General features: G+C 53.3%; 3 protein-coding genes across 3 annotated transcripts; 1 reads left to right on the top strand and 2 right to left on the bottom strand.

Moving 5' to 3' along the window:
• Window positions 1-7,012: 7,012 nt before the first annotated feature.
• FPOAC1_012928 (uncharacterized protein) lies at window positions 7,013-8,932 on the top strand (the record flags this gene model as incomplete). The annotated part of the gene is made up of 4 exons (XM_044857271.1): window positions 7,013-7,252; window positions 7,377-7,501; window positions 7,555-8,699; window positions 8,751-8,932. The coding sequence occupies 4 exons, from the start codon at window positions 7,013-7,015 to the stop codon at window positions 8,930-8,932; spliced, it is 1,692 nt and encodes a 563-aa protein (XP_044701454.1).
• Window positions 8,933-9,187: 255 nt separating this feature from the next.
• FPOAC1_012927 (uncharacterized protein) lies at window positions 9,188-11,352 on the bottom strand (the record flags this gene model as incomplete). The annotated part of the gene is made up of 2 exons (XM_044857270.1): window positions 9,188-10,214; window positions 10,289-11,352. 2 exons carry the CDS (start codon window positions 11,350-11,352, stop codon window positions 9,188-9,190), a joined length of 2,091 nt encoding a protein of 696 aa, XP_044701453.1.
• A 1,078-nt stretch (window positions 11,353-12,430) lies between these two features.
• FPOAC1_012926 (uncharacterized protein) lies at window positions 12,431-13,771 on the bottom strand (the record flags this gene model as incomplete). Its single annotated transcript, XM_044857269.1, has 1 exon — window positions 12,431-13,771. The coding sequence occupies one exon, from the start codon at window positions 13,769-13,771 to the stop codon at window positions 12,431-12,433; it is 1,341 nt and encodes a 446-aa protein (XP_044701452.1).
• Between the last annotated feature and the right edge of the window lie 235 nt (window positions 13,772-14,006).

The following is a 14,006-nucleotide window of genomic DNA, read 5'->3' as shown; positions in this document are numbered from 1 at the left end:
AAGTGCTTGTGTGGCTGTAGTACTCTCGGTGTTGGTTCTGGTGTGTGCCGGAAGGTTGCCCTACCCCTAGTTTCCTGATGCCATTGGGCTTGCCATCTCCTGTTGACAACTCTGCGCGACCACATCTTCAGCGTGGCTTTCAATGAGCGTAATGTTGGAGGCTGCTGTGACCTTGGACCTGGTGGTCCTCTCTGTCTCCATCCCGTGGCTTCCTTGGCTGCTCGATCGGCAGCTTCGTTACCGTATATCCCATTGTGAGCTGGAACCCATCGAACCTCGACTGTTAAGCCTTGCGCACGCAGTGTCTGTATCCTCTGTGTGATGTCTTGGAGAAGGTAAGATCCTGATTTACCCTTTGGCCTCGCCACCGACCTGATGGCTGCTTGGTTGTTTGTGTAGATCATGACTTTCGTTCTGACGTTGCCTTGGTCTCGATCTTGTTGAGCGATCTGGAGAGCTAAGGAGATCCCCTGAAGCTCGCCGGCGTATACTGTCGATACAGTGTCTTCACCCATATAGGCGCTCTTGGCTTGACTGATGGTGGTACATATTGCTGCTGACCCCACGTGATTGTTGATACGACTTCCATCCGTGTATATATGTACCTATGGCGTCAGGTTCCTTTTCGATGCTGTGCTGGTGTCTTGACCGTGCTTTCTCGGCATTTTCCTCGATGAACGTCTTCGGGCCTATCCACCATGGGGCGACGACGTACGGGGTAATTACCTCCAGTTCCTTGAGACTGAATCCTTGTTCTTCTTGTATGGCCTTCTGTATCGCTCTGCGTGGGCTCATTCTGATGTTCCGCTCTCGTATGCGGTTTGCGCGGCGTTGTTGTTCCTGTTCCCCAAAGGTTTCTGTCCCGAGGGTGATTCTTCCTAGACACTCGACGTTGTGCCTCCAGATCTGGTGCTCAACGGGAAGGAGATAGGTCTCAATATCCAGGGCTGGAATTGATGTGGCTTTGAAGGCACCAGAAATTACCCTGGCCGCTCGCGCCTGTAGACGTTGTAATTTCTCCAATGTCTTGTGGGTGTACGGCGTGTTCCGTATTTTCCAGTTGGCGTTCGACCATGCGGAGCACGCATACATGATCTGTGGCAGCACAACACCCCGATAGATGTTTCTCATGTCTTGGAACGTAAGGCCCCAGGTTGAGCTTCCCAGGCTATGGAGAGCTGAGATCGTCCTTGTCGCCTTCCGCTGTACCTCACCTAAATGGGGTTTCCATCGCAGTGCCGAGTCTAGGATGAGCCCCAGATACTTGCAAGTCTGCTTTGCGGGGATCTCACCCCATGTTGTGTGTAGCGGATGCTGTGTGTCTATTCTCGTCCGTGCTCTAGTGAAGTGTATCAATAATCAGCTGGAATTTACTAGGCGAAAAGACGGACGCGTGGGTTTTCGTCCATTGCTCCGCTCTTTGGAGTGCCCGTTGGAGCTTGTTGCATGTTTCTATCGTTGAGCCTCCCCATGTTAAGATAGCTACGTCGTCAATGAATCCAGTCGCAGTGGTTTCCTCTTCCAAGTCACATTTCTCGACAAGGTCTGCGTTGTAGAAGATGTAGAGAATGGGTGAGAGGGGCGAGCCTTGTACTGTGCCTGTTGAGACTTTGTGTCGTTCTGTCTTGAATCCATCGATCGAGATTCTAGTGTATCGGTCTTGAGGAAGGCTGGCGATCCACCTGACCGTCTTCTCGTCAATCCTTCTCTTCCGTAGGTTGTGTAGGAGCCGCTTGTGTGATACATTATCAAAAGCGCCAGAGACATCAAGCAGGAGCAGGCTCGCCACTTGCCCTCGCCCCCTATTCCAAGCTTCGTAGATCCTGTCGATGATGTGGTGTATTGCATGCAGCGCTCATCATAAATCAACTCAATCAATCAATCACCCTAATCAAATCAATTCCAGTGATTTGTAAGTTGACATGATTTGATAAAGTTGATATATGCCATGCTGCATCTGAACTGCCCAAAAAGATTAAACCTGGACGTGCCCTCCGCCCAGTCCTACCCTGTACAAGATGGCCACAGATAGGCGATACTTCTTAGCCCTATATGAAGCCGTAGCCTCGTTGGTACCTGCTATCGCCGCCTTGCCCCACGCCACTTTTTCCCTCTGCGTTCTCGCGACTGTCTCAACCAAGGACCGTGGCCAAGCAGCTCGAGGAGGCTTCGGTCGGGGAGCTGCCCCCTAACCCGACTATTGAGGATCTACCGAAGGTCGTCTGGAAGAACCGCCGCTTCGTTCAAGAAGATTCGCTAGCTCGGAAAGGTGCAAAAGGCAGAAAAAGTTGGATCAGATCGCACGGCATGTTCTTCATTGAATTGAATCACCAGGATCAGCCCATCGGTCATGTGTGGTGCTGCAGCCGATGCGACACGAAGGGTCGGCCAGAATTCTTCTCAGTACAAGCGACATCTTCTGCAGCAGATCATCTTCGCAAGTATGGATCCGTCCTCTATACCAACATATCCCATATACTGACTTGCACAGAGCCCATCGGATCACCCCAGCGAGTCAATCAAGCCCAGCGACGATAGCGCGATCGATCTCCAGTCCCATGCAACCCCCAAACGACCACGGCTTGACCAGAGCATAATACCAAAGGCAAAGGTCAAAGCTGTACAAGAACGTAGTGTTGGGCTCGTCATTGACAGTGATGTGCCCTTCACAATATTCGAGCACAAGTTTCTAAAGGAGCTCTTCTATCAGTTCGACCATGAACTACTGGTAGCACTCCAAATTCCTTGGAGTAGCAGTTCTATTACCAGAGAGCTAACTGGACCGATCATAGAGCTGATGGGAGAACATGGCCTTCACAGCCTGCTGCCCCGAGGCACGAAGACGTGGGAAGGCCCAGGAGGTAGAACGAGCACGATTGACCTGGTGCTGGCATCGACGGAGTTGGCGGGCGAGATGACGAGCTGCGGGATACATCCAACAGAGCATGGATCGGACCATCGGGCGATCCGAACGGAGTTTGACACGACACCGCCGGAACGAACGCCCAGCGAAAGAATGTTATTCAAGAATGCACCTTGGTTGGAGATCAAGGAGAGGGTTAGGACGAAGCTGGAAGCGTTGCCGTGTGGCGGCACAGTGCAGGCTCAGACGGATAGGCTGATGTCGGTGGTGCTGGACGCGATCAACGACCTGGTCCCACGAGCCAAACCGTCGCCTTACGCCAAGAGGTGGTGGACGACGGACCTAACCCGACTGCGGCGGATGTACACCCACTGGCGCAACCAAGCAAGGGCATGCCGGCGACGAGGACGAGAGGCAGCAGACCTGGAGCAAAAGGCCTGAGAAGCGGCAAAGGAATACCACGACGCGATCAGGAGGCAGAAAAAGGCGCACTGGGACAGCTTCCTCGAAGACGGAGCCAACATCTGGCAATCGGCCAAGTACCTCTCGCCTGGAGGCGAAGCGATGGGTGATAAGATACCTCCTCTAAAGAGAAGAGATGGAACGACGACGACCGACAAGGTGGAACAGGCAGAGGAGCTTCTCAGCGTCTTCTTCCCCCCTCTGCCGGCTGTGATCGAAGATGAAGAGCGCCGGCCGGCGCAGCGAGAAATAGCGATGCCAGAATTGACACCGGAGGAGGTGGAAGAGAAGGTGATGGCGGCCAAGGCATGGAAAGCTCCGGGCGAAGACGGATTACCAGCGATAGTGCGGAAGCAGCTCTGGCCCGTAGTGGGAGGCCGGGTGCTGCATCTGTTTCGGACATCCCTGAGAGACGGAGAGCTGCCGGCCCAGTGGAGGAGCGCGAAAATCATCCCGCTCAAGAAGCCGGGCAAGGACAACTACAAGGTGGCCAAGGCCTGGAGACCGATCTCACTTCTATCGACTCTGGGCAAGATTCTAGAGGCGGTCATCGCGGACAGGATCTCGTATGCGGTAGAGACGTTCGGGCTCTTGCCCACGAATCATTTCGGCGGAAGGAAGCAACGATCGGCCGAGCAGGCACTCCTGCTCCTCCAAGAGCACATCTACAAAGCGTGGCGCAACCGGAAGGTGCTCAGCCTGATAAGCTTCGACGTCAAGGGAGCCTACAACGGGGTGTTCAAAGATCGACTACTGCAGAGACTGGAAGCCAGAGGCATCCCCAAGGGATTGGTAAAGTGGATAGACGCTTTCTGCTCCAATCGGTCCGCGACGATCGTGGTAAACGGCTACACCTCTGAGCGACGGGAGCTGCCACAGGCTGGACTTCCGCAAGGGTCGCCGCTGTCACCGGTGCTGTTCCTTTTCTTCAACGCAGACCTCGTGCAGCGCAAGATCGATGCAAAAGGTGGATCGATCGCCTTTATCGATGACTACTCAGCCTGGGTGACGGGTCCGACAGCAGAAGCCAACCGAGTGGGCATCCAGGCTGTCATCGACAGAGCACTGGAGTGGGAGAGACGGAGCGGGGCGACGTTTGAGGAAGACAAGGCGGTCATCATACACTTCACACGCCATCCCGAACGCACCGACGAAAATCCGTATATGATCAAGGGCCAAAGGATCATTCCCAAGAAAAGCGGCAAGATACTGGGACTGGTGATGGACTCGGAGTTGCGGTATGAGGAACACATGGCGAAAGCAGCTGCACGGGGACTTCGGGCGGCCATGTGTCTACGAAGGCTGAAGATGTTGACGCCCCGGACGGCGAGACAGTTGTTTGTAGCAACGGTGGCCCCGACGATGGACTACGCTTCGAACGTGTGGTCCCACCGACGCGGGTGGAGGGAGACCAGGTGGCTGAACGAGGCACAGAAAATGGGTGCGCAAGCCATCACAGGAGCCTTCAAGACGGTTTCGATGGCAGTGGCGGAAGTTGAAGCTGGTATTCTACCCATCGATGAACGCCACGCGCAGGCCGGCACACGACTCTACGTCAACATGCAAACACTGCCGAAGACGCACCCGCTTACGACACTCAGGGTGAGAGAGACACGGAGATATCTGTCGCCGTTGACGAAGTTAGCACTCGCCCACGATGGCACAATAGAGCGGATGGAAACGATCGAGCCGTTTGCACTACCACCTTGGCATAGACACATGGTGGTGGAGTACCGGTACAGTTCAGACAAGGAGGCAGCAGCAGATACAGGCACAGGCGACGACATGACCGGGACCAGCAGCATGAGACAAGTACTCATCGCAACGAGTGCCTCTGCGAGAAACGGACTAGTCGGCATGGGCGGCGTTGTGCGCAACACCGCGGACGGAGGAGTGAATGGTGATGTTATAGCAAAGTACTCCGTCACTCTTGGCCCGAGAGACGAGCAAAACGCATACATGGCCGAGCTGGAAGCGATAGCAATGGTCCTGAGGTGCATGCCCGATGGGCTCCGACACCGAGAGGTGATCATTGCAACAAGAAACCGGTCGGCGCTACAAGCGATTATGAAACCTCGGCAACAGTCAGGACAAGGCACCATCCGGGAGATCTACAAACATGCCGAACGAGTTGGAAAGGGTGGAAACACCATCACGATGCGTTGGGTATCGCCCACGAATGACTCTTTCACACTGGGAGCAAAAGCAAAGACCGAAGCGCGAAAAGCCACAGATAGCGGATGCAGAGCAACGAAACCGCTGTACCAGGCCCGATCGACCCGACTGAGAGTACTACTAGCACAACGTCGGCAGCACATGGTGCTACCTGAGAGCGTAGGCAGCTATTCGAAGCAGCTCGATAAGGCGCTGCCCGGCAAGCACACGCGCACACTATATGACGCCCTGAAGAGACACGAATCCGACATCCTGGTGCAACTACGAACGGGAATGGCACGGGTCAACAGGTATCTGCACAGGATAGGCGCAGCAGAGACAGATACGTGCGATTGCGGCCAGGAAGAAGAAACGGTGGACCATTTCCTCTTCCGATGTCCACGGTGGGATGAGCAACGAGAACACATGCAAAATGTCGACGGGGAAATGATGGGTAATCTATCATTTTTCCTGGGAGGCAAGACGGCGGAAGACGGGCATAAGTGGAGGCCGAACCTGGCAGCAGTGCGAGCAGCGATCAAGTTTGCGAAAAGCACGGGGCGTTTGGATGCTACACGGACATGATAACATACAAGATATACTAACAAACCAAACAATATAATGCAGCAAGAACTAATATAGTACAGCCTCTGGTAGACAGACCAGGCTTCAGCCGCTGAAGATGGGACGCTGAACACTTGGAGAATTTGGCCTTCAAGCAGGCCTGTCGCAGGGACAAGCGAGGCTGGGAAATGTGGCGAGGAGTAGGGATTGTGATGTTTGAGGGTTATAGGGCTAGAAGTCGGAAAAGAATGTAACTAACGAGACTTAATGTTGTGGGCCCTATGAGGCGTATCCTCCCGGGCGGAATAAATTCATTCATTCATTCATTCTGCTTATCATGTACGTTGTTAAACCGGAGCTATCGAGTGTCGTATTGGAAGGATATAGGGTAGCAAGGCGTTTTAACAAAACGAGCCTCGAATCTAGAGAAGGCTGGGTCACATGACTATCTGAGACTCGAAGAAGCTTAGTGTAAATGTAGTCTCCTGAAAAGAGGGGAAACAAGAGACACAGAACAGACACATCAATCAACAAGTTCAATTCAATCAATTACAGGACCCATCGGGTTCAACATACGTTATACTAAGCACGCGTATCTCTTTAGCTGTCGTAAGCTACCAGTCAGGGATTGTTATCTTTGAAAACCAGACACAGCCTAATCCTATCTGACAAGAATTAGTTATCCGATAATAAAGTTAAAGTCAAATGACAAGTCTAGATCGTTTCCCTATCATGCTGGTCCTTGCAAGTGGAGGCTATTTTAGCCATCGGGAACGTGACCAGTATATCGGCAATATGGCCATTTCCCCGCACAGGTGTGGAGAAGGAGTGCATGGTCAAATAAACACCGTTCGGGCCTTTCATGCACAATGGAGCCTGCCCTATAGATGCTCTTCTACAGTTAATTTCTCAAAGTCTAGGTCCTGCAGAACCACAATCCCTCTACAAGCAGCAGTAGCAACGCTCAACATGCTCTTCCAGGTAGCATTGGCTGCTTTATTGGTGCCCTTCACCTCGGCGGCAGCTGCACCGAGAGTGACTCTGAAAAATGGCACGTACCAAGGTTATCACCTCCCGAAGTCTGGCCAAGATGTCTACCTTGGAATGCCGTATGCGCAGCCTCCAGTTGGCCAGCTGCGCTTCAGGGAGCCGCAGTCCCTCAACACCACTTGGTCTGGCGTTAAACCTGCTACGAAATACGGAAACATTGTGGGTTCTTTCTTACTTGTTTAGTTTCCCCATCCCGTCTGTCGCTAGAGGAGGCTCAATTGCGTTTCTCTTAACTCGAGCTGTGATGAGACTGGCTAACATGGCTACTTATTGTGTTTATTAGTGTATGCAATATACAACTGCGCCCAATTATGCGCCCATGTCCGAGGATTGCCTGAGCATCAACGTTGTTGTTCCCACCAAGGTCAAAAAGTCCAAGGGTCTTCCAGTTGCTGTCTGGATTCACGGGTAAGTGTCAATCAAAGCCTTTGCCGAGCTTGTTCTCTGACATGACATGGCAGCGGCGGTCTCTTCTCCGGCGGTTCCGCCAGTCCCGACCAAAACCTCACGAACTTCGTGTACCAATCCACCCTCGCCGGCAATCCGGTCTTGGGCGTGTCCATCAACTATCGCCTTACGGCCTTTGGATTCCTCTGGGGCAGCCCCGAGCTCACCAAAAAGGGGAGCGCCAATAATGGACTTCGCGATCAGCGCCTTGCCCTCCGCTGGATCCAGGAGAACATCGCCAAATTTGGCGGCGACCCTCGGAAAGCCACCATCTTTGGTGCGAGTTCGGGCGGCCTGTCTGTCGGGAAACAGCTCATTGCCTATGGGGGCCGAGATGACGGCCTCTTCCGTGGCGCCATTATGCAATCTGGTGGCATGGCGGAGAAGTGGCCGTACAACGTTGCTAATTCCAAGGCTTACATGGAAGGGCTGTATAAAAACCTCACCGAGACGACGGGCTGCAGCACCGAGAAGAGCCCACTCGAGTGCCTTCGCAGGCTTCCCGTCGCTAAGCTATCCAAGGCGCTGAACGTAACCAACACTCCCGTATACCCCGGCTCTGGTCTGGGGCCGTGGCTGACCGTTGTTGACGGCGACTTCCTTCAAGGCGGTCCTACCGAGAGTCTCGAAAAGAGACACTTTAACAAGGATGTCACGATCATGTACAGTACTCTGACCGATGAGGCAACTGTATTCCAGTTCGCCGGCCCTATCAACACGGACAAGGAGTTCGCTGCCGCTGTGGCAACGGCTGGAGCCGATGAGAAGACCGTCCGCACCATCGAGCTCCTCTACCCGAACATCAATGGCGTCGGTCTACCTGCCGACTTCTACGCCGATGCAGCAGAGAGCAAAAGCCTCGGCACTCAGTATAAGCGTGCTGTGGCTTTCCTTACCGACGCTGTTGAAACATGCTCCCGTCGCCTGACTCTGGACACTTGGGCTGCCGCCGGTGCGACAGCCTACAGTGCCCGTCTCCAACTCGTTAACCTCGTTTACCCCAAGTCTCTCGGAGCCCATCATGGTGCTGATATGCCCTATATCTTCAACAACGTGGAGGGACCTGGTTACGACAGCCCCCAGATGCAGAACATGTCCATATTGTTGAGCAGAACATGGGCGTCTTTCGTGAGCGAACTAGACCCCAACAACCACGGCCGTAAGTGCTAAACAAACAAGTCAAGTAGAGTTGAGCTGACCTCCTGCATAGTCGACGGCTATCCAGTCTGGCCTAAATGGAACACCTCTCAGCCTGTTGGCGTGGGTAGCAACATGGTGTTCGTTGCAGATGGCAAAGAGGGCTCAGGACCCCATTTGGAGCTGGACAATTACCGATTGGCACAGACCAAGTATATCAATACGCTTTGGAAGAGCCAGCTTAACTATTACTAGAGCAAAGCTGGCTCATGCGCCAGTCATATGATCAGCGAGCCGCTTGCCCGCGATGTTCATAATTGCACTCACGTCGATGGGGACTTGATAAGTTCTGCCGTCAATATAATCCTGCAGCTCTCATGCATTGCTGTCAGGTGAGGGAGGTAGTGTATGTAACAGAGCTTAATAATAAATGTACAAGAGGTATCTGTCAACATGGTTTGCACCAAACATATGCACACATATACATAACTATATAGAAACCTTAATAACTTAAAAGAAACCACCAGGTTTACTCATATCAAAGTCAAAATTCAATACGTCAAGTCCGGTTAATCCCATGAGATATAAATGTTCGTCGTTGTTCAGGGTCGATTGGAAGTCGTGCGCCAACATCGGATCGTCGTGTGCCGCGGTCTGCCACGCCTGAGACTCATCCACATGGATGGGATACTGAAGCGACGCCTCCACTTGTCGTGCACCAGGATTCTGCTTCCACTCAGAGGTCGTACTGCTAGCTAGGTTCGACCGCTCTGGACTCCCTTCGTTGAAGCTCGACTGCGCATTCCTGAGCATGACCATCGTGGGGCCGCCGCCGCACGGCGTTCTTGACCGACTGGGGATGATAGCCTGTTGAAGCTCATCATCTGTCGCTTTTGTGAGCCATTCGGTCCATTGGGCGTAGTCAGCGGGGTCGGAAGCGGAAGGGCGCTGGACACTAGGATGGTCGGCATTCCGTGAGGCCGCCAGCTTGGCAGCTGCCTCAATAGTGATGAACTGCAGGGCTTCGACAAAGCGAACACCCATCATTGCTGTTGCATTGCCTCCAGTCATGCGACGCAGGCACTCAAGACCAAAGACAGCCTTAGAGTTACAGTCCCCCTCCTCCCCATCGATGATCCCACCAAGTAGAAGGATAACGGTAGCAATGCTGCAGCCTTGGAAATCGGTGAAGGAAAATCTAGTGAGATTATCGGTGCAGGTTAATCCTTCGAAAAGCTGGAGCATTTTCTTGGCTGACCTAATACACAAGCGGCAGAGAGGGTCGAGAGGTTCCGCGGCCGGTATGGCGTCTTGGGAGGGGCGCAGGGCTGACTGAAGATGTGACCGGACTGCTGCGACAACAGACACTTTGCCAAGAGCTATCGACGCAAAATAGTAGTTCAGGTACAGATGAACTACAGCCCGGTACTCGGAAGATCGCGGGTGGACGCTATCTAGCCTCGTAGATGGAGGGAGGGATCGTTTCCAGTTCTTCAACTCGGTCTCATACCATTTTTGTCGCTCAGTGGATAATGGGCTTCAAGATAGAAAATGACCTCAGCAGGGGGAGATAGACATGAGGATTCTGGTAGAAATATGTCGGACACTTACGTTGATTCCAGGAGCCTATCAAGGATCTTTACGAGACGAGCGTTGGCAATTTGAAGCTGAAGGTTGTCGAATTTCTGTTTCGAGTCTATTTCAGCACACGGTCGTGGGAGCTGCGCTGTTATGGTATCTTGGCTTATAGAGGATGGGCGATTGAGTTTGATGGTGACCGTTCTATACTTAGAGTTAGCAAACACCTTTGTGCCATGCAAGGGTGTGACTAAGAAACCATGCCTCTCGAGTGAGTATATTGACCACCACAGTCGTCGGCTGATCTCCGCCTCGCGTTCTCCAACAACTGCATCTGACTTATCCTGGTGCATCTCTAGGGCTATGGCTTTTCGTAGCGCTAGGCCCATGTACACGTAAGAGGGTCCGATTGCACTGGCTGGCACGAGGTAAACACTCAGGACATATGCCGCCTGGATCGAGCGGATAGATGTCGAGTCCATGATATCACCCAGAAGGGGCCGGGCTGTGCTGTAGAAGATCTTGCCAGGGTCGATGTCCTCCTCTATTGACATGGAAGCCGAAGGCCAGCCTTGGGGCTTGATGAGCGTAGTCCACTGGCTGCCTAGCGCAAAGACACCGAGGGCGAGGCACAGGAAGCTCGCCTCGAATCTCAGCGTGGACTCTGCGTCATGGTAGAATCGATCCAAGTCCGTGGTAAGTTGAGCCTGGTCGAAGTAGAAGAAACTGTCCGTTCCGTGCTCGATGCAGACGTTAAGAAGGAACCTAGCAATCGGCCATGGCGGGAAATTGGCAACTGCATGCTGAAGTCGCTGGCGCTCGGCGCGAGACATGTTCGCTGGCTTCGATGGGATGCCGCTTGGGAGATTCAACCTCAAGTCGGCCTCACCCGGCTGGGAGTCAACTCCAAAGGCTTCGCGCAGCCTCAGCAGGAAGCCAGACCACATGCGCGAATCGGACGAGGCCAATCCGCCACTGAGTCCGTATGCGTCCTGCGACGTGGTCTGGTCATCCTCGCCCTGGATTCCACTCTCGGACGTCGTCACCAGAGGCAGCGGGTCGCGTGGGAAAGTGTCACTTGGATCAGAGGCAAGCATTTGGCCAGACTGTCCCACATCGTCATTCGACGCGCCAGCCTCATCGGAGAAAATGCATACGAAGGAGCCTTCCTTACATCTCTCACAGGCTCCTGCTGAACTTGAAATGCATCGGTTCTTCCGCCTCTTACATCGCTCACAAGCCCGGACAGCCCTTTTCCGGTTCTTGTCTACGACCCTACGCCGCTGCCGACGTCGCTCCTGTCTCGCTGATTTGGTGTCCATCACACTATATCGTGGCACGGCGTAGGAGGGCTGGCTGTCGCTGATACGGTATTACAGTGAGCCATAAAGGTATGGTAGGGAATAGATGTGTTAGATTAATTGTCGGAATAGGTATGGCGTGAAACAGACAGGCGAGTGGAACAAAAATCCCTCAACCTACATCATATCTATTTGATCAATTGATACTCAACCACCCATTATGTCACAGTTAAATAAAGAAGCTAATATCCTGCTTGCTATTCAAGCCCTTCAAATTACCCAAAATTAAGTCTCCGACGCGCCGCAAAAATCTACAAAGTTAGCCTTACAACCCTTTGGCGTCGGCAGCAAGGCATTCTTTCCCAGCGTGATACTATCCCGAAATCACGCAAACTATCTGACCTAGAGGAACAGATAATAGTTCAGTTTATTCTTGACCTAGATTCGCGAGGATTTCCTCCGCGACTACGTGGTGTGGAAGAAATGGCTAACCGACTGCTCGCCGACCGCGACGCGTCACCCGTCGGCAAGCGCTGGGCTTCTAACTTCGTCAAGTGATACAAAAAGCTCAAGACGCGTTTTTTCCGTAAATATGACTATCAGAGAGCCAAATGCGAAGATCCGGCGATTATTCGTAACTGGTTTAGGCTCGTAGAGAATACAATTGCTAAGTACGGCATCCGATCGGATGATATCTAGGTATGTTATAGAGAAGTGATTCGCTAAGGCCACGATCATCATGAGTCAGTGGCGAGACTAACTTGTCCCGATCTCCAGTCTTTCTAGTAGCGAGTTAACTGCTTTTGAAGTAGATGTTCTTTTTTGTGTTATGTATATGAGATCTATATTTTCAACTACACTATAGTCGTTCGCTCTACAGGAATGATTTAACTCGGACCGGTACAATATCTTCTTGGACGCCCTCCAACCTGCTCTTCGTCAGCCTTCCCTCCTTCATAACTATCATGATGTTCTTGTCAGCATCATCGAACACCGTGACATCGTCCAGCGGGTTCGCGGTCGTCACCAGGATATCAGCTTCGAACCCGGCCTTGATCTGACCCAGCGAGGTTTCGCAGCCGGCCATACGCGCAGGGTTGATGGTGGCGCTCTGCATAATCTGCAACGGCGTCAGTACCTGCGCGCGGAGACCGAACTCACCTGCCTGGGCCTGGCCCAGGGGTCCAAGCAAGTCGGAGCCGTAGCAGATGGTTACGTCATTGTCGGCTGCGATCTTGAGGGCTTGCAGTCCATATTTGAGGACCTGGGCGTTCTTGCACGCGAGGTCGTGGGGTAGGTAGCCTGCCCACTTCTCCGAAGCCATCTCAGAGTAGGTGACGAGCGTTGGGGTGAGGTAGCAGCCCAGCTTGGCCATGAGCTTGGCCGTCGGCACGTCAAGGAAGTTGCCATGCTCGATGCCCTTGACTCCGTTCTCAATGCAGTGGCGGATGGCCTTGGACGTGTAGGCGTGCGCTGTGACATATGTCCCGGCGTTGGCGGCACATTCGACCATGGCCTGGATCTCAGCGGGAGTGAACTGGAGATGGTCAATTTTGTCCGTGGGACTCGATACACCGCCCGATCCCATGATCTTGATGAAGTCGGCACCCGTGCGGATCTCCTCCCGAACAGCCTGCATGCATCCAGTTATGCCGTTGCAGACGCGACCCAGCCCCGTCAAGGAGCCGCAGGAGCAGAACTCGGGATCGTGGGCCCCTCGGAAGTCGGCATGTCCACCAGACTGCGAAAGAGCGTGGCCAGCAATAAAGAGTCGTGGGCCGGGGAACACGCCGTCGTTAATGGCCTCCTTCAGAGCCAGCAGCGCGCCACCACAGTCCCGAACGGTGGTGAAGCCGCGGTACAGCATCTGAGCGCAGACGTAGGGCTGTCTGAGGACGGAGACGTCATTGGGATTACCGAATGCCTTGGAGATATCCCCGAAGCCAGGGACAGCCATGACGTGGACGTGCGAGTCGATCAAACCAGGGCAGATGAAGCCGTTCTTGCAGTCGATGACTTGGAAGCCCTGGCGCTGGGCATCTTCAACGGCGGACGCGGTGGAGTCGGCGATGGCTTCTATCAGACCGGCCTTGACGCGAACGGCTGCGTTTGAGCGAGTTGAGCCATCCTGAACATCGACCACGTTAGCGTTGATAAGGATATATGATTTCAAGGCTGGTCGAAGCCAGGGCTTCACTCGTGCTTCGTCGGCCATGTTTGTGTTGTAAACGGTATGCACCCGAACGCTGATGATGCACTAACGCACAAAGAAAGAAATGATAAGACTGGTTTTATTGCGTGTAGAATGCAAGTATACTACTGAGATGAAGGAAAGGGGAAAGAAAGAGGAGGATGGGTAAGATGGAATGTAAGGGTTCAAAGGTGGGGATTGTCACTAATGCAATTGCTGTCTCGCGCAGTTGCAAAAGCCGTTGTAAAAGCCGTTGGAG

Source organism: Fusarium poae (genome assembly GCF_019609905.1).
Source record: "Fusarium poae strain DAOMC 252244 chromosome Unknown contig_1, whole genome shotgun sequence".
In the NCBI taxonomy this organism is placed as follows: domain Eukaryota; kingdom Fungi; phylum Ascomycota; class Sordariomycetes; order Hypocreales; family Nectriaceae; genus Fusarium; species Fusarium poae.
The sequence above is the reverse complement of the archived record's forward strand: the minus strand, read 5'-3'. Positions and strand labels throughout refer to the sequence as shown.